General features: G+C 41.3%; 1 protein-coding gene and 1 long non-coding RNA gene across 2 annotated transcripts; one reads left to right on the forward strand and one right to left on the reverse strand.

Moving 5' to 3' along the window:
- The first annotated feature begins 5,599 nt into the window (after nucleotides 1-5,599).
- LOC118684188 (uncharacterized) lies at nucleotides 5,600-9,794 on the forward strand. The gene is made up of 3 exons (XR_004979785.1): nucleotides 5,600-5,720; nucleotides 5,951-6,129; nucleotides 7,690-9,794. It is a non-coding gene; the product is annotated as an uncharacterized LOC118684188 (long non-coding RNA).
- A 7,420-nt stretch (nucleotides 9,795-17,214) lies between these two features.
- Nucleotides 17,215-25,692, reverse strand: TYMS (thymidylate synthetase). The gene is made up of 7 exons (XM_036378949.2): nucleotides 25,486-25,692; nucleotides 25,097-25,170; nucleotides 23,676-23,850; nucleotides 21,482-21,583; nucleotides 20,107-20,282; nucleotides 18,692-18,763; nucleotides 17,215-17,802 (listed from the first exon to the last, which is right to left on the reverse strand). The coding sequence occupies exons 1-7, from the start codon at nucleotides 25,655-25,657 to the stop codon at nucleotides 17,665-17,667; spliced, it is 909 nt and encodes a 302-aa protein (XP_036234842.1). The 5' UTR covers nucleotides 25,658-25,692; the 3' UTR covers nucleotides 17,215-17,664.
- Nucleotides 25,693-26,059: the final 367 nt, after the last annotated feature.

Consider the following 26,059-nt stretch of genomic DNA (forward strand, 5'->3'; position numbering starts at 1 on the left):
ATAGCTTGGGTTTCATTTGTTCTTTGTTCCAAGACAGACACTGTTATGCCAGGCAATAAACAGAAATCTACTGAGGGGCAGCACCTCTCCCAGGGGTTTCCAAGGCAGTTACCATCTTGCCCAACAACCCTTATTGCCTAATACATAGCATTTCTCACACGCTCTCAAACAAATGAGATCAGTGTCATTATCTCTGTCATTATACTTTATCAAGAGGAAAAGGAGTGTTTTGACTCCTCCAGGGTCAAATTGAAGACCATGATCAAGCAGCATCCAGAATCTAGCATCTGATCAATTGAACATTTCCTTTCAGATGGGCAACTTTTAGCATCATCTACCGACTTTGGCCCCTGGTCCTGAGCTTGGAGAAGAAAAGCTGCAGTAATTTCCCATTATTGTTCACAATGGACACCTGAGCTACTAAAAAAAAAAAAGCCAACAAGAGAGAAACTTGTATAAAACCTGTGGGCCCAGTCCTGCACAGCAGTTTGGCTGCCACAAAGCCAGTGTACCAATTACATTATGAAGACAGCCTGGAGTGTGGATCTCTAGCCTGAGGTTTGCCCAGTGGTCCTGGATGCAGCTAGCCACCTTTCAGACAGCCCACATGTGGGTCAGTGCTGGACCTTGGCCTCTGAGAAAGGCAGTGACAATGTGTCAATGAGATCTGCCTTCCCAGGTCACTGAGCTGCCACATCTCAGACACATGACCAGGGGGCAGGAGGTTTTTGTTAGGCAGTTTGGACAGGACACAGCTTCTGTGACTGTTCCACAAGCACTGTCCAGTGAGCACATTCACGAGTTTCCCTACAGTTCTTATTGCTCCCTTCTTGTATCTTGGTGTGGGTTCCAGACATCACTGGTTTGCAGCCGTCCCCTTTCAGCCCTAGACCATAGAATGAGCACTTCCTTCTTTGCTATTCCAGTCTGTTTCACTGACACTTCAAATATGTCAAAACCCTCTAAGCACTCAGCAGAACACCCACAAAACCTCTGGCTTGATGATATCATGCCTTTTCCTCCTTCAATCTACCTCTGCAATTATTTCTCACAGAAGTAATTTCTCACAGGAATGTCTCATTTGTTGTTTGGTTTTCTAATTCACTTAGGATCTAGAAAGTACGTACTCAGTTATTTTAAGCTTCTTTAGGAACAAACCATTATCTTTAGTCATCCTAAGACTTGAGCCTGTGTATCACCTGGTTTGTTGTAAGATGCTGAAATCCCTCCCTGTTGTCACGGGTGAAATGTGCATAGTACAACCTGCCTAGATACATAAATGACCTCAGGCACTGGAGTACATGATTCATCACATCCAAGAGAAGTGGGATGGGATGTTGTTCCCAAAATGCAGGTGGGAACAGCAGAGGAACTGAGACACAGGCAAGGAAAATGTCTTAGCCAGAATCACGCAAAGTTCTCACAAAACTATTTCAGGCATCAGTTACTCGTACCTCAAGCAAATATCTTAAGCAGGGGAGAACTCACAGAGCTGGAATCACTGTCTCTTAGCTCTCAAGACTGAATATTCCATGCTGCTGAAGAAAATGATGGCTGGCACAAGGCTTATGCTCTGTCTGTTCTTTCTCTGACACTCTGCAGTTTGCTGAAGAAGATTGGCATGCGGTTTACCCTGGCAAACCCTTTGCTCAGAATAAATGTTGACATTGAGTAGTGGTATGTGGGACTGGAAAGAAACAATTCTGGTATAGCCCTGAGTCTTGGGGACTTGAAACAGCTGGAGCACAACTGCCATTACCTCACTGCCAGAAACAGAATGCCTTATGAGGAAATGAGAACTTGAACATGACTGCAAGTACCAAAACAACTCAGGGAGATGCAGCAGTGGCTGGAAAGACATGGTATGTAAAGGCTGCATAATTTGAAGAAAAGCTGTTTTCCTCACAGCCTCTGTCCCCTTAACAGTGTTTTGGACTGCCAGTCCACGGTGGCTGTTTTCTTCCTCTGTGGAGTGGGAGGTGATACAAAATAACTTTCATCTTGAAAGCCCTTTTTGACTATTATTATTTTTTGAGGAAAGGGTAAGCATCTGGAAACAGGAAGTATAAGATGAAACATGGCCACTCAGTGGCCACCCAGGTCTGGGCACAAAATGAATGGCTCCATGCTGATACTTCAACTTCAGAGACTGTCTGAAAAGGCTAATTCTCAAAGTACCAGCTGAGGAAAGGGCCCACAGTCCTTCTGTTATAGGCATTTGGATGTAATGAGGCAGTAAATTCGGCTATGTTTGGCAGTCATATGTGCTGTCAAGGCTTTCTTTATTCATGTGGTCAATAGAGACAGGGGAGAAATTGTCAACAACTTTGAAAGCTTCTCCAGAGAGCTTACCAGTAACAGGCAACTCTGCTGTAAGACACGTTTTAGGGTGCTGTTGTGAAAAGGATTGTAACAAACGTAAGTTGTGAATTTTCACAGAATAATTCCATTTGCATTCTTAGAAATTGGGAACACGTGGTTCTCAGACAAGCCAGTGTGAAAGTGACCGGGCAGAATTCTAGGGAGGTATTTTATACAAGTTGCACATTTCTTCACCTTCTCTTTTTTTTGTAATTTTTAACCAATATGAGTTGGTTTGGGTTTTTTTTCCCAGTATCAGTGACTTTTCCCCTTGCTGTGTTATCAACAGTGCAGTCTTTTAAACCATGGGGAACAAAATATCATTTAACAGAAGCTGTGAGTATCAAACCACTGAGGATGACACTGAGGGCTCAACATCTTTTTGTTCAGTAGATTGGACCAGAGAAGGGCGCTGTCCACCTGGCTATAGCTACTGTCTTGAAAGTTCTCTGGGCCAAACAAGAGGGAAAGGTGATGCCCATGGGACCTCAATGTAAGAATGCTCATTAACTGAGAGAAATCCTGGTTGCCCTCATTTGCATGTGGTCTTGATCTTGAAATAATCTATACACATGATTGGCTTTAAAATATCAAATAAAATAGTCATTGCTGAGTTCTTGGAGACTCTGCCCATGCTTAATTTTTGCAGGATGGAAAATTGAGGCCACTGCACAGTGCTTAGTGGTGGAATTGGTCAGAACATTGCAGAGTAATTTTGTAGAGCTCTGGCATTTCTGAAAGAAAATATTTTTGCTGAGTCCTGTTTCTTTGTACATCCTTCTCTTGATTTCATCTTTTTTACTCACATATTTTAATCTGAGATTTTCACCTTTTAGCCAGTTCCCTACTGAATATGCTGTTGATCTGGGAGCCAAATCTTGCATACTTAACATTTTGCTATTTATTAAAAACAGCCTTTTAGGGGAGTGTTGTGCCGTAAAGACAGCCTTGTTAGAAAGGAAAATTAGTGAACGAAAGATATGTCTGCTCAAAAAAAGACTGACATAGAAAGAGCTCCCTGGAATTGCGAGCCTGGGGTCCAACCCTGTGAACTAGTGAAAAACATCCTTGAAAAGTGCAGCTGGCCTCTTTGAAGTGCAGCTGAGGTACCTAGAAACCAGAAACACCCACAGATACCACTGATAAGCACCAAACAAGGAGACTGTAACAACAATTTGTCACGTGAAGGTGGAAAACAGTCTGAAAAAAATAATAGCTCTGAAGGAACAGATGACAGGAATCCACAATTGTCTGTGAAAAATAGAAATTAAACAGGATCTATTGGCTGCCCAATGTCCCGCTCCCCTTTATGACTATGTGCTATTAAACCACCTTACATTTATCCAAAATTGAGCCTGAGAACTTCTTGGTTGAATCCCACACAACCTTTCTATAAGCATTTGGGCTCTCCCCAGGGACAGCTGGCTAAAAAAAAAGAGTCTGTGATATGGATCATTTTGGAAATGGGACTCTATCAGTTCTCTAACTCTCTGTCTCCTCCTGTCTTTCAGGAAGGGTTGGTCCCCCAGGTTGTTCCCACATTTTTCCCTCCTGTTCCCACCAGAGATGGTTTTGCTGCTTTTGAAATCTGGCTCATTCACTTCATATCAATAGCATAAATATTAATATAAGTAATCATAAAAATTTCTGCTGTTGTGTCATTGATAAATTTGCTTCATTCATGATAAACAGTAATCTAAAATAGTATATAACTGCTTGGCTGCTGCTGTCATTGGTTGTAGCACAGTACTGATTCATGTCATTGTTAATTGATACCATGCTCTTGTTTGATAATATATATTATTGATGGCAGATATTAATTTGTAATAACTTGATATATGATATTAATTTGTAATAACTTGATATATATTCATTCTTATTCATTTTATTAACCATAGATATGTTTTCCAGTGGCAACTTTTGTCATATTTGTGGTAATCTGTAATAAAGGAAAGAAATTTAGTGGGCAAAGCTTTCATGTCCTCATGAATTACAGACTCTCACAAATCCACAGTCATTATCTCTCCACACCTTTTCTAATAATCACTCTTCCAATACTGCTTCCATAATGAAATCAGGTTAAGAAGGATACTGAATCCCTAATGATTTTCAGGAGAAAGTGTCAAATGTTCTTGCTCGGTATTGAGAACCATTTTGCTTTTGTGTCAGGAATTAACTTTGCACGCCAAATATAAATGTTACTTGCATTTTGTGATATTTCATCATGAAGAAAAAAGGTGTTATGGCACCACTGTGGCTCCAGTTATTTAATTTGTTTTGTTTTCTAGTTTATGTGAAAGTTACAGGTCGACATGGTCAGAAAGTCTAAAGGGACTGGGCCCTATTAGAAGGGTACATGTTTTACCTGGCGTCCAAACTAAAATGGTCTTACAGCTCATTTCAGAAGCTGTGTCACTGGCAGGGAGTGCTGCTTTCTGCCCAGAGAAGTCCTTCCCCTCCAACATGCCCTCTTCCAGTGTCTGCTCTCATGCAGAGATGCAAACCAGCCCCTCTCCGGGGCAGGCTCTACAGCTTGTCTTTGCCCTCCCTTGTATCACAGCCAGTGAGGACTGATGTCTGCAGCTACAGGAAGCTGAGTATTTAAAGAATGTGCTTTAATCTGTAGGTCCTTGTTTAGGGTTTGGACAAGAAGATGCTTTTCTTTAAGTCTGGATAACTGGGAGTTTGTTTTCATTTTTTTAATGGCTGGGGGCTTTTTCACAAAAGCAACTCCTTACTGAAAACTACAAACTTGGTAATTTAATTGCCTGTGCTACCATGGTCTGCTAGTAAATGCTTAGCCTTCATGTATTGATCTGTTTGCTGAAGTGATCAGTCATTCTGGGGAAGAATTCACTTCAGTATTAAGATCTAAAAGATCCTTTTCTAAAATAACTAGATATTTCCTTTTCTGAGAGCAGGAGGTATGAGAATAGGGGTGCTTCTCTGTTTAAATTTGACAGCTAAAATAGTGTGACTTGACTTTCCTGTTTAATCTTTCACTCCTGCTTGGATAGAGTTTAAAAAGAAGCTGAAAAGGGCTTTTTATCAACTACTCACAGCCATGAAATTAGGCAAACTCACATTTGGCAGCACAACACAAGCTGATGAGGGAGGGGGGTGTGAAGGTTTAGAATATCTGCTGTTTCAACTCCCTGATTGCTTCAGAAAAACGGGGAAAAGATTGACAGCCTCTCAGCTGACTAGCATTACTTAATCTTTTTTTCATCATACTGTTTTATCATGCTATGGGGATTTTTTTATTTTATATGTCATGCTTGAAGGAGGCTGCCAGCATTTGCTATTCTGCATGGAATACAGATAGATTACTGGTGTGCTACCAGAGGAGGAAGCTTGTGGTAAGTCATCTTTCCTTCAAAGCTGGAGTTTTGGTACCCTCCATTTTCCCAGTCCTGGACTTGTCTCATCAGTTTTGATGGGAGTAACCTGTCAGGAACACACCATCAGCCTGTGAGACTGACAGGCTGGAGGAACAATTGTAATGATGAAACCTGGAGTGTAAGGAGAATTTGATCCAATGTGTAATTTGATTCAGTGTAATTTGATATTCATTCTTGTTCCCCTACAGAAATACTCCAAAATAGTCTGCTTGGGAAAAAAAGAAAGGTGTGAGCTTAAATACATCTGCACCTGATGGAAACAGTTTCTTTGCATCTCTTAGAAAGTGGGAAGGGGACTGTGTGAGATGAAGCCTGTTGTTTGCTGGCATCTTCTTGTGTTTCCCAGGAGTACAGTGTCAAACAGCAGGTTTGTGCCACAGTGGTGATGTTTTGCCATGTAACTCTTTGCATTGGGTTAGCAAGGAGCTTGTGCTGATCTCAGCTTCTTCCAAGGATTTATCTGCTTTGCAGTTCTTTTGCAATAAAATAGCTAAGGAGAAGAGGGAAGGGCTTATTTGGCCAAAGCGATCTATTTGATTAAAATGCCAGGTTTTGGGAAAATGTAAAGAAGTAAAAACATCTCCAATCCTTCAGTTTTCCCAAATAACATTCTTTGATGCATTATTTAACAAAATAATATGCTGTTGACTAAAATACAGCCTGATTTATAATTATTCTTATCTGCTTCAGAACAGAAAATGTTGAAGTATGGATATCTGGCTTATTCAGGATCCTATTTCTGGCTAGAACCAGACCAGCAGTTAAAACAGGCTTGAATGTTCAATTTTACAGCCATAAGATTTTAAATAGTATGTGAAGTGGGAAATGCTAACAGATGACGATCAATTCTCACTGCTTGCTCCTAAACACTTACAAGTTTTGCTGGACTGACTGAAAATCTATCATTGGCATTTGGAGAGGTAGAAAAGTGGGCTTAATAGCATTTCAGTGATTTTCCCAGTTAGGCAGAGTGTTCATGAATGAAGATGTATCCATGGAAGTAACATAGAAATGGAAATTTCTTTGTTGGTATATTGTGTGCAACAGTGAGTTTGCACAGCTACAGCTGTTGTTGGTTTATGCAAGGGGCTTATGCACAAAGGGATTCTCAGGGGAGTGCTACAAATTAACCAAAAGTATGATCATTAGGAGTGTTAATGAAAGTACATGAAATCCGTGCTTGGATGGATACATTGAGAAGCACGGTACCCTTATCCTGTGATAACTTCATGGATGAGAAATGAGGATATCTTCTTCAGAGTCAACATGAACCTCAAAATTTGATAAGTGCTGGTTTAATCTAGAAATTCTGGTTGCCATCACTTTGAGGGATACTCTGGAACTGTCAGTAGCAGAGGGCCCTTGGCTTCCTTCATAAACAGCATCCCTATTGCCAGAGAGAGCTGCACGTGCCTGACTCCCTGTCTCAGTTCATTGGTGTCAGATCAAGTTATTATAGCTGGTATTTTTCCTTCGTAAAATATACACCTTGGTATACCTAGAAATACTGTTGCCAAGTTATGGGGTGTTCATACCTGGATTAGAAAAATGTATTATTTGTTACAGTTAGCTGGGATGAGGGGTTTGGTTCAGCTGTATGTTACTGATATATCTGATCTCATTTTCTGATAGTTTCTTCTAGCTACTTCTGAGGAAGAAATAAAAAGCCTATTCTAATTACATGTAAATTAATATTATTCTAGATGCAGTGTGGTGGAGTTATTTGGAGATGTATAATCAATTGATCTAACTTTGCTTGCAGTTGCACACACAGGCCTTGAGAGAAGGCTGGATAATGTACAGTAAATGCTTGAATTGGGTGTTCTACTTCTGTGTTTTATGCTTTGAAAGGACAAACTGGGCTTAGTCTAACTCTTGCAGGTCTGTGACACAGGCAGTGATGACTTTGCTTCTGTATCTCACCCAGACACTCCCCCCTTCCACTACTGCATAATGCTGCATTGCAGGAAAACAGGAGTGGTGCTTTTGGGAAAGCTGAGGGCTGATCACCAGTGGAGATTAACGCGCTTCCGCTGACTTACAAAACGCCATCGCCGTTTGTGTCCAGAGTAGGATGAAGCTCACTCACACGGGAGGAGAAGTACCAGGAAGTTCTTTCTGTAAGACGGTCATGCTATGATTGTAAAATCAACTTTATGGATTCCACTTTATGGCCCCATTAATCATTCAGAAGTGATCTATTTCATGTTCCCAGTATGCATATACGTTCAAAGTAAAAGTGGGTGATTATTACAGGTAGATATTTACAGACTGAGATCTATGCAAGAAATGACTGGCCAGACAAAATAATTGTGAATATCACTTTTTGCTACTATACTGTTATTTTCTATTTAAAACCTTTAGATTAAATATCTCTTAGATGCATTTATTGACAAATATTGGGTTTTTCCTTCTTCAAATCCTGAATAATGATATCAACAAATGTTGACATATTTCAACAAACAGCAATATTGGATATGACTGAAGTAGATGTATTACTATTTCAACCTGTATTTCTGTGCCAGAAATTTGAGTCTGCGGGGGAGCCCCACTACCAGGATTGTCTTCTAAAAGATTTAAAGTGGCTTTTATATCCAGAGAGGCTTCCAGAGTAAAGCCTGTTTTTTTTTAACGGATATTTGGCCAAAAATAAACTGGAAAAGAAGTTATTCAAACTAAAATATTTGAGTGAAAATGAAAAAGTAGATGGAAGTCACTCATTTTTATTTTGAAAGGTTACTTTGCTGACTGCTGTGGGTCAGATTCTTTGCCCCATATGTTCACTGACACACTACAGCTGCTGACCTACTCTGGGTGCTGCAGTGCAGCACAAAGCTTTCATGGGATGCCATAAATCATGGAATTCTGAACCAGGAACTCTGTCAATATAGAATGGCAAGGACCTGAAGAGCCTGCAGAGGAATTATGATGTAATTTTCAGATGATTCATTTTTTATAGAAAAAAAATTTCCCTTGTGTGGGAGAGAAATGCTGCTTCAAAAACTCATCTTACTTAAACTTATGCTTTTTTTTTTTTTTTGTCAGGAAGCTTTTCTGCTGAAAATTTCAGGCAGCCATGTCCATGTTTCAGGGTGCTTTACTTAAATATATGCTGCCAAAGATATACTCATTCCCACAGAAGACTGCTCTACTTCCTACAGGTCCTGATCTGCTTAGTTTGAACCTAGTCTGGATATTGACATAGTCATTGCAACACTGCATAAGTATAGCCAAAAGTACAATATAGACAGAACAGCAATTCCAACTTTTCATTTGCTTTCTATTTCCTGAATTTCTACCACTTCATAAAGATTTTGCAGTTTGTCAGGAAAAAATAGCTCTCTAGAAACCCTCACTGTATTTGATTCTTATTTTTCTTATCCCAGATGCTGAATGCAAAGCAAAATGGGAAATAAAGGAAGCAATACAGTGGGTCACTGAACCAGCTGGGTTTAAACCCTCATGTATTAAGAAGCCAACTTTTCTGAATGAGGATATACATATCCAGATGGGACATGCAACTGTTTCAAAGCTTGGAGGTTTAATATTTTATTTCAATAATACTACAGTGACTCCAGTACTGATGTAATGTTGATACTGTTCCTTCACATATTCAGAGTTCAGTTCGAACTAGTGATTCAGAATACTATTAAATGTGTTTGCTACAGGATCTTAATACATATTCTGCACCTGTATTCCCTTAAGTTTAAATAAATAGCTCCATTCTAAAAAAATGTAAAAGGACTGCATTGCTTGCATAAGGAAGGCAGCCAGCATTAAGTATGAAATGGGAATGGACTTTTTGTTTTTTAAATGTGTGGTTTCCAGTGAATTTGGAAGTTTGGTTCAGAATTTGTGTTCCCAACATGCTATACTTAGCAGCACTGTTAAAACCCCAGATCTACTGTATGTGTATTTCTTTACTGTGTGTGCTGCACACACCCTGTTATATAATTCTTTACATTGCTTGTGGAAAAGAGAAAGCAGAAAAAAAATCAATAAAAAGTTTTATAACATGTGTTACATTTTCTATGAAACACATAGAAAACAGTGTCCTGTTATTCCATCCTTTGCACTACTGAGCAACTCCACTGGGAATTTGGAAAACCAGAAGCAAGTCTGGAATGTTTATTTCCTTGAAGGTCTTAACAGTGCTAGGAATTGGTGCAGTAACCAGAGAACATGTGACTATATGTGTAAGTGCTTTGAGCTTTTTCCTAATTACTGTTTGCTTAATGAATCTACTGCATAACCGTTGGAGCAGGTGCCAAAACTCCTTTGTGTGAAGTTAAACACTAAAGCTGAAAATTACTTGGTCTCTATTTCAGCTGTTCCCTACCAAGGCTGCCTTCACCTTATCCACCTTATCTCCCTGGTTCATTCTTCCCTCGTGCAATTTCTGTGAACAACCTGGAAACATCTGGGGTTTTTTTTTCACTATTATTATGAAAGTAATTGGTAAAATTTCATATTCCTACATCAGTGAGAACATGAAAGAATGCATCCTGTGATTGCACATATGAAGGGTAGAGAAGCAAGGTACAAAGATGAAGTCCATGCTGCTCTGTGAGCAAACTGCAGGTCCATGAGACAGCCTGGATAACACCTGCAGAGCAGTGCAGGATGGACAATGTGATCTGTAGAGCACTGAAGGGCTGATGAAGCTGATATCCCCTGTAGCCCAAGGATGATTACCCAGCTCCCATTTTCATTTTGCTCTGTAGGTTTGGTGCTCCAGCCAGTGTTTGGCTGAAGCAAAACACTGCACAGCAGTGCACGTGTAGACATGACTCTGCAGTGGCTATATGAAAGAGCGGGGTTTAGAGGGGAGAGGTTCCAGGCTCCTCTAATTGCACCAACTCTATTTGTGCTGCCCTAACTCAGCTGTAAATATCAGCATTCTAGCAAATCATGCTGTCATCCTCTCAGTGGTACCAGTGGCACTGCCAGGGGTGCAGGAGGGTTGGTGAGCCAGGAGCATGGCTGGCAGGGCAGGTCTGAGGGAACAGCCAGAGCTGGGAAGGTTACCAGACAAGGTTATGCTGCCAAGACAGCTCTGAGGGCAAGCTCTGTCCCAGTGACAGGGACCAGGATCAGACAGAGCCCAGGGACTGCCAGCCTGTCCGTGGTGATGAAGTCAGGCCCAGCTCAGGCAGGGCTCAGCCTGTGGTTCAGGGCCCAGAGCAGTGAGGTCCATGGCTCTGCACAGCTGCCATCACAGCTGGGGTAGCTCAGGCAGGGACTGGGGCCATGTCCTGAGCTGAGGTGGGTCTGAGGGCAGGGTTGACAGGGGAGGGCCTTTCAGTGAGGCTGGGCAGGGCCAGCAGGGCTGCTCCTGCCTGGAACTCCCTCCCAGACAGATGTATCCGCTCATCCAAAAGAGAAGTGGGCTCTGATGAGATTCCTCTGAAGGGGAATTCAGTTGCTGTGGGGTGTAGGGGCCATTTCAGGGGACACAGAACCAGGGCAGGAACACAGAAATGGAAAAGGGATGAGGATTGTTGGAGCCAGGCAGGAGGCTCAGGCAGACCCTGTATAGCCCCAGAGCCCTAGCAGGCTTATGGGTGGGGGTCAAGTGGGGATTCTCAGATGGCCCCTGAAGATCATCAAGTGCCCCTTGTGAGGGGGTCAGTCAGACTCAGTGTTTGGGCAAGGCCTGCGCTGTGGGAGGGTGTGCTGGTTTTGGCTGTGCTGGAGTTCATTTTTTCACAGTGGCTAGGGAAGGGATGTGTTTTGGATTTGTGCTGAACACAGGGTTGATAATATAGAAATATTTTTGTTATTGCTGAGCAGGGCTTGTGCAAAGCCAAGGCCTTTTCTGCTTTTCATACTGCTATGCTGGCAAGGGAGTTGGGCCTGCCTGGGAGTTTGGGAGGAGACATGGCTGGGACAGCTGACCCAAACTGACCAAAGGGATATTCCAGACCATGTGGTGTCATGCCCAGTGTATGAAGGAGGGGAAGAAGGAGGAAGGGGAATATTTGGAATGGTGACAATTGTCTTTCCAAGAAATCATTATGTGTAATGGGGCCCTGTTCTCCTGGAGATAGCTGAACACCTGCCTACCCATGGGAAGCACTGAATTCATTCATTCCTTGTTTTGCTTTGTTTGTGTACACAGCTTTTGCTTTCCCCATTAAACTGTCTATATCGCAAACCATGAATTTTCCAGCTTTTTCCCTTCCAATCCCACCCCCGGCACTGATGGTGGGGTTGCTTGGGGCTAGGTTGCTGGCTGGGGTTAAACCCTAACAGAGGGTGAGAGCCCAGAGTCAGGCCAGGTTTGTAGGGCCAGCTCTTGTGCAGCTGCAGGCCTGGCTCTGCTGGCTTAGGGCTTGGGGCAGCCTGAGAGCCTGGCAGGCAGGATGCCACAGGGGTCAGCTGCTCCCAAGGACTGGGAGTTATCGGGGAGCCCCATGGGGGCAGCAGTCCTCCCAGCCAAGCTTGTCCCACCTCCAGGGGTGGCAGGGGACAATGAGGTGGCCCCAGCCTCCTCTCCCTGGGGATGGGGATGAGTAGAGGCCAGGAGTGAGGAGAACCATGGTCAGACATGGCCCGGGGTGTGTCCAGCCAGGATGGGGTGTAGTTCCATGGCCAGACACATCCACAGCTGTACCACAGCTGGAGGCAGGTACACCTGCCATGCAACCCAGGTAGAAACTAAGGCACATGGGCAGAAGGTGTGAGCCCCAGGTGAGACTGGTCATGGTGAGGCCTGTCAGTGCACTCAGTGCCCTGTCTGGCCTTAGGAGGAATTTGTCTGGTAGATGTGCAGCTATTTTAAAAGATGAAACCTGTCCTTTCCCCCAAGGAAACTCATTGCTAGCATTAGTAGTAAGTCACTGCCATCGGCTATATTTAAATACTTTTTGCATGGAATATTTTTAATGAGTACAAATACCAGAACTAACTCCCAGATATATCATAAATAGCAAGGTGCCAGCAGGCAGGCTGAAAGGTATCAACCTTTCAGAATACCAGTGTCCAGATTAAAGTAAATTGGTTTTTATTGCACCCATCTCTTTGTCAAGTATTGACACCAAATCTACAGAGCCAAACAATGTGAATTAACAAATTCTTGGTTCTCTGCAGCAACTGGAAGCAACAGTGATGACATTAGCATAATTTCTCTGCTGCCAGTTTCTCATGCCAAGCCCTGCTATAAAAATATTTAATCTTACTTCTCCCTCTCAGCTGTTGTCTACCAGTAAATAGGACACTTTATTTGCAGAGGGGAGTGTTTTATAATGAATATCTAGTAGCATGGGTTTGAATTACCATTTAGTATAGCCTTGCTTTACAAATTAAAGGCCAGTCCTGAATTTTGGCTCTACTGGATGTTTTCTATGGCCTTTCTCTTCTTTTCACCATAGCATCTGAGAACCACATAAACATTTAATGTATTTATCCAGAGAATTCCCATGTGAATAAGGCGAATACAATTATCTGTACTAGAAACACGGGAAATTAATATGAGGCCTGAAATGACAGAAAAACTTAGTCCAGCTCCAGACAGGAAATCTGTAGCACAGCTAGAAATTGAATCCTGACTGTTATCCAAGTGTATCCCAGCTACAAGGCCATCTCTCATCTGGCTGGACTGGTGTCCAGGAGGAAGAATGATTTCCTACAGCAGAGTAACTGCTATTTCCCTTTAGCTGCCTCAAAATGGGAATAGCTGCTCATTCACATAGGCAAGCACATCCCAAAGCTGCAGTCCCAGGCATGCTGAATCCTGTCCCCAGAGTGCCCCTAGTTCCTGCCTGTGCACACAGTTGGGTGGCCAGAGGGGTGTGAGTTGGCTCCCAAAGGAGTCTGCATGCTAAAAAGATTTTAAGGGAGTGTGTGAAGCAATTATCTGGGAGAGCTGCCCAATCAGTTTGTGTGGGCATTACATAATATTTGGGACAATGTATTTGTCTCGCTACAAGCTCGGTGTGCCCTTGTGCACGCTAAGCCCGTGTCCGTGGCCTGGAATGGAGCAGCCATTTTCACTTGGCATTTTCACTTCACTTTCACTTACAGGATTCAACATCTAGTTAAGTGGCACTAATTTCCAAACTCAGTCCAGTACAACAATGCCCTTTGGCACACACTGATTTTTATTCAGTGTACCTCAGTTCATTGTGTCAAGTGTAGTGTTCTTGACATTACAAGTATAAGCTGATTTTTAATACTGACAACATCCTTGAGGTTCATTCAAATTGTCATGTGATCTCTCATTTAAATTTAAATTATTTGGATTTATAGAGACACACAGGAGGGACACTGTACAAATGCTTTTGTATGAGTTGCCAGCAGCTCTTATAATATGTTAATTTGGGAGTCTCCAGGTCTTAACTTTCCATTTTCTCCTTTCCACCGCCACAACACAGTGATATTTAAATATCTTCTACAAGCCAGGGCCTTGAGTTGTCTCCAAATTGACAGCTGCAGGCTGGGAAGTGTGAATGAAAGCTTGTCTGTGCTGCTGATGGCCAAAAAGTTCCAGAGAAAGGCTCTGCAAAATGCAGCAGCAATGAGAAAATCTTTCTCTCCCCATGTTTCAAAGCAGTCTGATTAGTTTCTTCAGCTGTCATGACTGTGATTTCTGAGCGTAAGCTTGTGTGCACTGCTGTAATTTTTGTTGTTTCATGTTGTGCACCGAAAGGCTTTGCATGTCCCAGTGTGGCAGTCATCTCTAGTTTGGATTTGAGGGTCTTTGTCAATTAGTCCAGCACTTGATCACATTTGATCATATCCAAGTATCTGAAAGGCTTGAAAACAGGTTAGTTATATAAAAAAATTCTGGTAACAACTGACTGTGGTGATCACTCTTTTTTTTTTTTTCTTAAAAAACATCTTGCTACATGGTGGTCACAGCACGTATTGGTGTTGTTACCCCACAAGCTCACCTTCCTGTGGGTTGCAAAGGGAAGTTAGAAGGGTGGGTGAAACTTCTAGCAGGTGGATGTGAACTGTTTGTGGTTTTAATAAAAGCACTTGAAACCTGGGCTGCATTCCACATTCAGACACTTCACAGGTGCCAGTCACTATGGTGACAAACACACCAAGTCAGGCTCATTAGAAGACTTGATTTTGATGGCTGATCAGATGGATGTTTGTCTCATAAATTCAGCAGCTCTTCTTTTCTGACCCTTCATCTACCATAATCAGATAACTAATATTCTTTGTGGAACTGCAGTAAGGCAAATTTTGCAACGTACCATAACACGTCAGAAATAGAGTGGGTTACAAAACTCGTCTAAGAAGGTGGAATGTAGCAGACATTTGATCAAAGTGGTAAGACATTTCATTGCTATCTCTGAGTTGTTGAATGGCCCTTGGAAAGTGGAGAAATGATACAAGGATACATCTCTTGAAAGTATCAAGTAATGTCCCATGTTTTGTCTAAAATACTGCTCTGAATATGGCCTGTGGTCATAGCAGTCATCTTTGCAGCATGAGCAGTGTCCATATTCTGCAAATCAAAATTCCTTGAGTACCTCCTGTTTAGCTCCATATATTAAAATTATTTGAATATTCATATTTTTTCATGAAAGCCCCTAGAATTCTGATACCTACAAATTTTAAAATGTATTTTTATTTTTACTCACATTAAAGTGTGCTGTTGAAATGTTTTTTACATCTTTCTGATCTTTTGAGCACCGTAAACTTTCTTGGTCTTCAAGGTACAAGCTTTACTCCAACTGCTATTGGTAGTAAATTGTGCTGATAAAGGGAAACAGTGAAGTTGTAATTAATTCCTATACTAAAAACAAGGAACTCTTCCAGAGCTATAGAGACTGCTCTGCTTATGTATGCTATGTATGTCCATACACCTAACTCCTCTGCAATTTATGAAGTAAATGATTCCCATTCTGAATTCTTCTCTTGGCTAGGTATTCCTGTCCTGGATAACCAGTGAGACTGCTAATTCCCACTAGTAAAGCCCTGAGGCCAGCTTTATTTCACATCCTGTCTGGCTACGCTTGCTAAAATGTCCTGCAGAATCCACCTTATCTGCAGTGTTACATAAAGTGGATTCCAGCAAAAGGAACTTTCCTAGCTAAGTGTAGGCAGAACTGTTAAGTGAATGTGCAGCTTAATCTGTTTCCTTGTACTTTAGAGGGCTGTAGGAACACTCAAGAATCTTTAATTTATAAAAGTGTGCGCATGGTAAGAAGTGGCTGACAACCTATAGCTGGGACATACCATGAATGGAAAGATAACACCTGGACCATCTGAAGTAGAATAGACTAGTGTGACTTTAGAATATCAGACTAGTAGAGCTGAGATGAAGTTTATTAGGAGGAGCATGTGGCAAAGCTCTCAAGTGTGGTAACTGCTGCTACTACCTGTGAGTTCAGGAATTTGAGAGAAGACCCAAGTGTGTGTTCTACTGCAGGTTGGCTACTGAGCATCCATTTAATTCAGCCTCAGAAAAGGATGAGTTGAGGTTTGACCATTCCAAGCTTCTCACAGGATCTAAGCTGAAAGAGCTGTCTGATCATCTCTCTTCACAAATAATGCACTACAGTGTATATTAAGATACCTTTCTAATAAGCAGTGGTCGCTTTACATTTGGTGTGCTTACAACAGGAAGAGATTTTTTTTGTGCAATCTTCTTGTGTTGGGCTAAATGTCAGGAAAGGAGAATCACTTTTTGTGCTACAAAAAAATTAGTCTCAATATCAGTGATCAGTAGAAGTAAAATGATTATAATGGCATATGCAAATAATTTGTATGAAGTATGATTTTCAAAGTTTTAATGAGTTTGGTTTAAGAAAGATTCAGCGGTCCTCTTATGTGGGCCCCTGAATGAAAGCCCTGATTATTATTAAATTCTTAGAATTACCTGAAATTGTACACTTTTCCAATATTTACCAGTTTATTGACTTTAAAATTTAATTCAAAAAATTACTATGCATTTTTTACATGTTCAAATATGTACTGCCTATCCTATGAATATCAACCACGTAACTACTCACTATTAAATTGCTGAAGAGGAATTAAATGTGCTACTGCAGAAGGTACAAGGATAAGGAGACTTGAAAGCTGAATTCTGCTAGAATTTAATTCATGAACTCCATTGCTAAAAATACTATGATCTCTAGGTTTTACTGCTCCAGGCTGCAAAATTAGTCCATATGTTTGTGGGATCTGGTTTTAAATTATGACAGACAGCTGATTACTAATATTATCCGGTAACCTCTGTTTAACTGCAACTATCTTTGATTTATATCAAATTAGTAATTTATGTAGGGTTGAGGAATAAAAAAAAAAAATGCTGCTACAGAGACATTATGTAGAGATTGCAGTTCCAGCAAGGTTCCATTAAAATCTTATGTCTTCCTGATAGTTCATCTGTGAAGACTATGGGAAGTCTGTTTTTCCTGGCCAGATGTTACCCTCCAAGACATTTTGCTTTCCAACCCTTTTTTACTACTAACTATAAAAAACCACACCAGAATTAAATATGCATCATGCCTTCCAGAAGATTTTTTAAAAAAAGCTTTATTAAACATACACTCTTTAGAATATATTTAACAATTTCTTCCACCCTGAAGAAATCCTCAATCACACACAGAATTTCTTATTTTCAGCACCAAATCAAGCATGTAAGCCCATGCTACTCACACACAGTAGCTGAATGGTAACAGAAATAGCCACTGGCACCTGAAACAACGTGTAGAAAAGCAGCTCTCTAACAACTTAAAACTGGGTTAACATCTGCATGGCATATCAGGAATAATCACCTGTCCTGTACAACTACAGGGAGCAGCACTGGAAGCAAATCTGGTCTGTGACTATTTAACAATAAAGCAAATACCTTTTGAAGTATACAAAAGCCCCACCACTTCAGAGAAACTAAGTTGCTTAGGTACATTTCCACATTAATATTTAATGCTGGTTTATAGCATCAGACAGCCATCTCCATTTTAATAGGTGGATGAGGATTATAATCTTCAATCTGGAAGTCTTCTGCCTTGAAGTCGCTGATGTCTTTAATCTCACAAAGAATTCTGAGTTTGGGGAAAGGTCTTGGCTCCCTCTGAAGCTGAAATAAAAGCAAGCTTACTGTATAAAGCTAATACTTGAAAGCAGAGACTCTGTGTTCTCAATCTCAAATCAGATTACACTATGCTGGTTTTCCCTTCCCACCAAGAAGACTTACACTCAGAAAAAAAAAATTGAAGAAAATTCCAAGACACTTAGATAGAATCTACCTTAGTATTTTCACAGGGAGCAGTAGCATCAATTTCAGGTGAATTCCCTGATCATCCAAATGCACTGCAAGTACTTTCAGATGGCAAATAAATTCTGGTGGTTATAGATTATATTCGTTCCAGGGGAAATTAAATTGGAAAATCTGACCCAAACATGCAGCAAATATTCTACAGCTTCTCACTTCTCATTGTTAAGTCTGAATCAATAAATACTTTTCTGGATGGTTTTGAACCATACCAATAATGAGGACATTCAGTTCAAGCTTAGTCTAATCAAATCAAACACTGATTTTATCCTACTGCAACAAATTACTTCCTGAAGAAAATATAGCCTTTCTCAGCCAAATAGTATTACTGATTAACTCTGTGAATTTTAAGTGATCCTTTTCTGATATATTACAAAGACATTTATTTGTATTATTGGGACTAGGTGGAATTATGGAATTATTTTTGAAGTTAAAAGTGCAGATTCTGGCTCTCTAACTTGGTTTTAGAACAGTACACAGATGTACATTTCAATCATGCTTGTATTGTATTTCTGTTTGCAAACAGAAATGCAGTTGAACAGATGTTGAACAGTTGAACAGTTATTAGAATAGAAATGGGAAAAAAAGCCACAAAAATTAATATCTGCAAAAAGGATATTTAAAATATCAAGGTAATTGATATTTTAAATCAAGGCACTGTGGAAGATAATAGGATAGAGTACAAAGTACTTACTTGGACTTTTAGAGGTTCCACATGGTTCAGATATATGTGAGCATCTCCTAAGGTGTGTATGAACTCTCCAGGCTGAGAAGAATGAAGAATACATGTGGTTTTCAAACAGTCAGGTTCTAAGAAAGCAAAACATTACAATGCTTACAGTATTGATTCTCAGCACCTGGCTAGTGTGGAATTGCTGCTCCTTGAGAGATGTGAAGGGCACAAATTTCTCTGACTAATGCATAATTAATGGAAAATATAATGAAATTTCCACTAGCTTATCAAAACATTTATCTTTCAAATCCTGCTATGACAGTAGCTTTAGTAAATGAATGGAGCCATACTGATCTGCCCACTGACACAGAAACAGGTGCAGCAGTGACATCCAGCTTTTCCAGTCCACTTCTAGTAAGTACAACTCGCCAAAGCTGGCTTCAGAGCAGCTGCTTCAGCCACCACTAAACAGCAGTGGAGCTGTCAGGCACAGGCAAGCACCCAGAGCTTGCAGGTTCTTTGACTTAGCAACCCCTGAGCAATGGAATTTCACATGGGGAAGTTTCATCAGCTCTTTTACTGGCCTCTGACCAATGTTGATCAGCCCCCAGATGTGTTACACTGAAAACCACCAAAGCCATGAGAGGAAGTGGCTGAGAGGTGACAGCTGGACGTAACGTTAAACTTCACATTTTTTAGTAGCTTGGACTAATTTCTGTCGTTGCTGTGAAGTCTGATTTCTTCCCTATTGCCCTGTTTTAAGAAGTTCCACTTCATGTTGCTGGTGGCAGGAGGATTAGGCACTGAAGGCCTTTCTAGTATAATTTTTTACATGCCCTAAAGGAAAGGGGTTTTCCCTTATACAAGACCATCGTGCATTTAAGTTTCTCTGCCAAATTACAAAATACAGCTCTGAAGTCAGGGCAGGGAGCTACTTGAGCACATATTACCACTCATCTACATGTAAGCATCTACAGTAAGGAATCAAAGAAATGCACAGCTGAAGTTAGATTAGTTATAGCTGGAAGTTAGATGGACAGATTATCCAAATTAGAACCTTGACAGCAACTGCTGAGCTACTGCTCACTTCAATAAACACACACTACAAAATCTCATCACTTGTATATTACTACCCCATGAGGACAAGCACTCAGTTGAGATTTCTAAGACTAGTGAACAGGTCAGTCTTGACAGATTCGAGGAATGAAAGAATTTTCTGCTTAACCTGAATTTTACAATTCTTACCTTGCTGATTCTAACTGCCCATACAAACCAGACGCAATTCACATAATTTCACAGGGCTCTCTTTACAAGCATTTCAGCAAGATTTCAAACAGTATGCTCATTCCAGTTTTTCTTGGACAAGACATGAAGAGCCTTATCTTTTAGTCCCTCATTTCTCAGACAAGAATAAATTAAATTATTAAATAGCCTACCTTCAGCCCTGTGACATGGGCAATCATGTATGTAAGCAGTGAATAGCTGGCAATATTAAAAGGCACTCCAAGTCCCATGTCTCCAGACCTCTGATAGAGTTGGCAAGACAATTCACCATTTAGAACATAGAACTGGCAAAGGGCATGGCATGGAGGCAAAGCCATCAGGGAAATATCTAGGAATTGAAGTACAGAAGGTGAGGTGGGGGAGAAAACAGTAACAGCATTAGTGTGTTATGAATGTAGAAGATGCAAAACTTAAACAACCATGTAATGACATACAGTAGAGTGCCAACTGCACTGCCATTCTGTTGCTTTTTCTCTTGTTTATAAGCACATGCTGCTCAAGCAATTAAGTCCGTGGCATGACAAGCTGTCTCCTGGGTTGTATGACCAGAAAGTCATAAACAGATATTCCACAGAACAGACTTATGCCATAATGTTGCACAGCAGTTTGTTTCTACTCACCTTGGTTAGGCAGCTGAATTCCCTAAAGGAAGACATTAAGACTAAAATTAAGCATATACCCTAAAGCAAATTCCAACTGCTGCATCTTACTCTCTTCCCATTGCAATGTGTTTGTTGAGATATAAAAGTAATGATCATTTAAAAAAAAGCAGAAACCAGAAGATCTGATGGTTTTTCTATGCTTAAAAAGTGCAGAGAGTAAAATTACAGCTTGGCAAGGAAAACTTTCACCAGATATTTTCTGAGAATGTTTAGCCTTGAAAATAACAGCAATAGCATGTGGCATACCCTTTTCACACAACAGTGGAAAATGCTGTGTGATTTTTTTGGAGCACAGGTCTATCACTGGTGAAAGTTAAACATTCTCTTGCAGTAGCTCTTGTTTAGAAGTCCCTACAGAGTGAATGGATATCTATGTATAAATAGACCCTATCATTTGTATGATACAGGTTCACCATATGATCCCATGTTCAAGGAAAAGATTACAACACAAATAATATTTTTGTTCTCTAGTTTTAAGGGTTAAGTTTACAAGAGATTACATGACTAAAAGCCAGACACATTGCTTTAATATAGTTTTTATGGTTTGGGTTTTTTACCTTTTTAAAATAAGAGTTACTGTCTTGAATAGACTGTATGTCAAAGACACTGGTGTATCCCTCATTTTAACCAAGAGAGAAAAACTTTGAAGAAACGGTTCATTATTTTTGAGGTCTGAACATGAGGATAAAGTAGAAAGAGAATCAAGATTATAACTCCTGACCATTTTTACTGCACTCCTGGTAGTTTTATAAAGAATGAACAAGGACACAGAATGGAACTGACTGTTGACATGGGAACTGAACATAATTTAGCACACAGCAATATAATGTGCAACCCCATTCACTTTATGCCAGCTGTTGAATACCTTTGGGATTCCAAGCACACATAATGATTCTTCTGTCATCTGGATTGGTTTTGATCGTTTCAATCACTTTTTGCAACTGATCAACTCCTTGGTTGGAGTAATCTGAAGAAATAGAACAAATAAGATCTAAACCAGACAGATTCAAGCCATGATACTTTTTATCACCCAGCCCATGTCCCACTGAAAAGTGATACCCAAACGACAACCTCTGAAGATTTTATTGCAACTTTGAAACTGATCAATAAGTTGGCACCATCCAAACATAGACTGTTCTTGGTCCTTCTTAGGATGCTCCTAATTGTAAAATTGTAAAATTCTCATGATGATATTTCTGTGTGTCCCCTCAATTCTTTTGCGTGCTTTGAGTACCTTTAGCACCCACTGAAATAGGACCATTCCTATTTATTCCATTTTCAACCACTTGATTTAAGACCAACTAAAAATTCTGTATAATCACTAAACCCCAAGAAACAGAAGCTGCAATACAAAAAACTAGCAGGACAAATATTTTATCAGTCATGATGACTTGTTACCTAAATAGGACAAAAGCTGTACTGGAATGGACAAAATATTACAACCTAGTTAAGTCACAATATTTAGACTGATTTGCTTATTGCATTTCTGGATTAAAATGTCTTTCTAAACATTCAATTTGCATGCTACAGTGCTCCTTCTTATACAGAAAAAAAATTATGCCCAGACCAGTGTGCCAGCATTCTTTACACATTCAAAAGTAGAGAGTTTTTGACAGATGAATAAATGCATCCATCTAGCACTCTCAAGGTCATATATGAAAACTAAATTTACATAGCATTTAGCTCCAGAAAGGAACCTTAATCATGTGTAGCACAGGATATTACATTTCACCCAATGACACAGGCTGAATTTTAGGCTCAATACCAGTTATAGAAGACATTTTCTGAAATTAACTGACTATTAGAATGGATTTCAGAATAAAAAAGTCATTAGTTGTTAATCATTGTTCTGACTCATGCCAGTCAATCAGCATGGCTGGTAACTACTTTTTTCTAATAACTCTTTGCAGCAACACCAAATTATGGTTACAGGGAGACCCAAGCTGGCAAACAAGGTAGTAATACACAATTAGCATCTCAGGGAACTCTTCTGCCAGCAGTACCGTGCCAGAAGCCTTGTCAAATGGTTATGTTAATTCCTGAAGCCACTTACCTATCCATTAGTAATGCAACTTAAGGAAATCTGTTTGTGAGGAAAACTATGGGAATTTATCTTGTTCTTTTTTTCCATGCTATGTTGTGCCTTAGACTTTTTAAGATGAGAAACTGTAAGTTTTCAGATTTGCCAGTTCACAATTTGCATCATTTGTGTTACCATAAAAATGTATTCTGCCAGTGGCCAACGTGCCAATACTAAGTCTAATATCAGCAATTCATGTGAGCTGCAATTTGAGGCTGTATTGAAAACAAAACAAAAAACCAAGAAACCTCACCTAGATAACTAACCATGTTGTTAATCCACGTTAAAAAAGAATCCCACCAGATAGTGACAATCTGATTTTTGATACCTTTTTCTTAATGGCAAAAGCATTTTCTATAACCTCTCTTTCAGAGACTTGGAAAAGAGGAATCAATACATTTGAGAGTCAGTTTAATAAACCACTGAAAATACCAACAGGTACTGCATCACATCACAACTTGTTGCAGCTGTTCTGCCCACAGCACCATCAGCTGTGGAAACACCCTACTTTGTTCCAGATGCAGAACAGAAAAATCTTTCTCTTCACTGCCACCAGTGAATGCAGTATACTGATGCCAGTTCTTCCCAGCACAACAATTTCATGGACCCTGCACTAGTAAACAGAGATGGCAGCCTGTGTTCTGTTATCAAATGGAGCTAGCTCGGGTTTCTGGACTGCAGCACACACATCCTTCCAGCTATCAGCACCCACATCTGCTCTAGGTAACAGAGTAACAGTGTGTGCCTTGTGACTCATCTGTTCCACAAATACCAAACTATAGTATACAAAACTACATCTTTCAGGATAATTTAAGATTGAGTAAAGAAGAAAAGTTAAATTAACTCTCTCAAACACTCTTTATTCTGGCTATCAGCTTGCTCTGTATGGTTAAGAACATTCCATTCCACACAGGCTTCTGGAAGTGATGTGTCACAGCTGTCTCACTGAGCACTCAAGACTGTATTTGAATGTGATTACCTGTATGCATATCTTTGTATTCTGCTCCAAAATGCCTCCACTGGAAACCATACACTGGTCCCAAATCACCCTCCTCTCTGGTGCTGAAACCCTGCTTATCCAGGAACTCACGTGACCCATTAGCATCCCAAATCTTCACACCTTTTGCAGAGAGCTCTTTGGCATTTGTAGAACCCTACAAAACACAGTGAGAAGTCTGCATCCTAACTCCAACAGAGAGGGCATGATTTAGAACAGTTGTATTAAGTTTGCTAGTCCACAGTATTTCTCCACTCATAAAGGATGAACAGTGTAATTATTGTACTGCATGAGGTCCTTGCACACGGACAGAACTAAACTTGTGAGCAACACACTGGGATGGAGTTTGAAGTGCCATGCTGCTGTTGTTTAACTCAGGATTCTCACACTTTGTGAATGCACAAACAGCCTCAAGTTCAGCTGTGGAATGTCATTTCATATTTGCAATGAACAAGATGTTACTTTACAGATTGATGAAAATAGGCTAACAAAAAGTGTATGGCCTAAGCACAGCCTTTTCCAAGCCACCTATAATAAGCTTAAGGTCTTAAAAATCCTTTTGTTAAAATGAAAAAAATGAGAAAATAACCCAGAAAAATGTCACTGAATCCTGTAAGATGTCCAAATCAGCACACTCAAAAATCCAACACAGAAATTATGCTGGTTTGGGGAGTGTCTAGTCTTTTACATAAAAAAACAAACAATCCCCCCCCCCACCGCCAAAACAAACAAAAACAAAACCAAACAAAACTAAAAGCTTTTAAAAAATCAATTTGTATTTGAGTCCTGCTATCTAGCAAATACTTATGTAAATTCTCCCATACTTGCACAATATCACAACAGAGAAAGCAACACTTACATTGTAATGAACTAACTATAGTTGAATTTTATTATACTAGGTACAGCTATTTGCTCTATTAGATCTCATTTTTTTGCTATTAAAAAGTCTAGCATTTACATCAGTCTTACTTCACCTGTGGTTCCATACTGCTTGTTTCTGTTCAAATCAAGCTACCTCAATATTAAAAAGCAGATCATTAAATTGCTTACTAGCTGTCTCATATTATTATTTCTGATTAAAACACAAAGAAAAGAGACTGCATTAGACTTTACAGCTGTGGAGTATCTTCAAATTAGTCCAAGCCCTCACTACTTCAAATTTTCTCTCTTAAGAAGAAAAGAAACTGTTCTGATTGCACTGGTAGCAATAGTCTGTACTAAATAGCAGAATGTCTTGAAGATAATGGCCTTCCATGTGTGGTCACAGTATTAGGGAGTTGCACTTGTGTAATAGGAATAGAAGCATCTGGAGTTACCCAAATGCCTTAATCCACTGCCCAGCAGTTGGTTCTGTTTATGCCACTCTCAGGCCCACCACCCACAGAGACCCCCAAATACCGAACCTTGATGAACCACAGCAGCTCCTCCAGCACTCCCTTCCAGAACACCCTCTTCGTTGTCAGCAGTGGAAACTGATCTGGAAAAGAGTTCCACAGTGTCAGCGGGGACCAGCCATTGCCAGGGTGAACAGACTTTCCCCACACAGAGCGCAATGCCACCGCCTGACATTGTGAGGGTGGGATATGAAATAAGGAGTTAGGACGTGTAGCTCCCATGGTCAGAACCCTCTGGGAGGTGGGAGGGAGTGGGACAGGCCCGGCGTGTGAGACCCCCACACTCAGCTCGGCTCAGGGCAGGGGCAGGGAGCAGGGACAGGGAGCAGGCAGCAGGAGCAGGGGCAGGAGCACGGGGAGGGAGCAAGCTCAGGGGCCGGGGTCCCGGCGGTGCCCACCTCTGAGGCTGTACCGCGCCTGCATGCCGAACACGGAGATGGTGCCGGTGCCGGTGCGATCCTCTCTCCGGTGGCCGTGCTGCAGGATGTGCCGCACCTGCTGCAGGTACTGCTGCTCGCCGGGCTCCGGGCAGGCGGCGGAGCCGCTCAGCAGCTCCCCGTCGGCGGGCATGGCTAGCGAGCGGCTTCTGAGCTCCGGATGCGCTCCTCTCCCGAGCCCGCCAAAGCCCGGAGTTCCCGCCAAAGCAAGCTCGGAGTTCCCGCCAAACGGTGCCGAGGGGCGGGCGGGGCGGAGCGGCACCACCGCCACCTCCTCCTTCGGCCGCCCCCTTCCCTATCCCCCTCCCTTTCCACTTCCAGTCCCCGAGGGTCCTCGGCGCAGCCGTATCCGCCGCCGCCCGCCTGCTGTGGTCCTGCACGGAGCTGCTCCCCCATGAGGGAGGGCTGGCCCGAGCCAGTGCCCGAGCCCGAACCACACCGGCTCCTTTAGGTTGGATATCAGGAAGAGTTCCTTCACAGAGAGGTTGATCACATATCAGAATGGGCTGCCCTGGGGGGTGGTGGAGCCCCCGTC

The sequence above is a fragment of the Molothrus ater genome, chromosome 1 (assembly GCF_012460135.2).
Source record: "Molothrus ater isolate BHLD 08-10-18 breed brown headed cowbird chromosome 1, BPBGC_Mater_1.1, whole genome shotgun sequence".
NCBI lineage: Eukaryota > Metazoa > Chordata > Aves > Passeriformes > Icteridae > Molothrus > Molothrus ater.

Excerpts from the sequence above, each read along its gene's own strand:
- TYMS (XM_036378949.2), bottom strand. The coding sequence starts at position 25,657 with ATGCCCGCCGACGGGGAGCTGCTGAGCGGCTCCGCCGCCTGCCCGGAG. Across the intron at positions 21,584-23,675 it reads ATACAAAGATATGCATACAG|ATTACTCCAACCAAGGAGTT; the intron begins GTAATCACATTC and ends CTATTTCTTCAG. Across the intron at positions 17,803-18,691 it reads TGGAACCTCTAAAAGTCCAA|CTTCAGAGGGAGCCAAGACC; the intron begins GTAAGTACTTTG and ends CTTTTATTTCAG.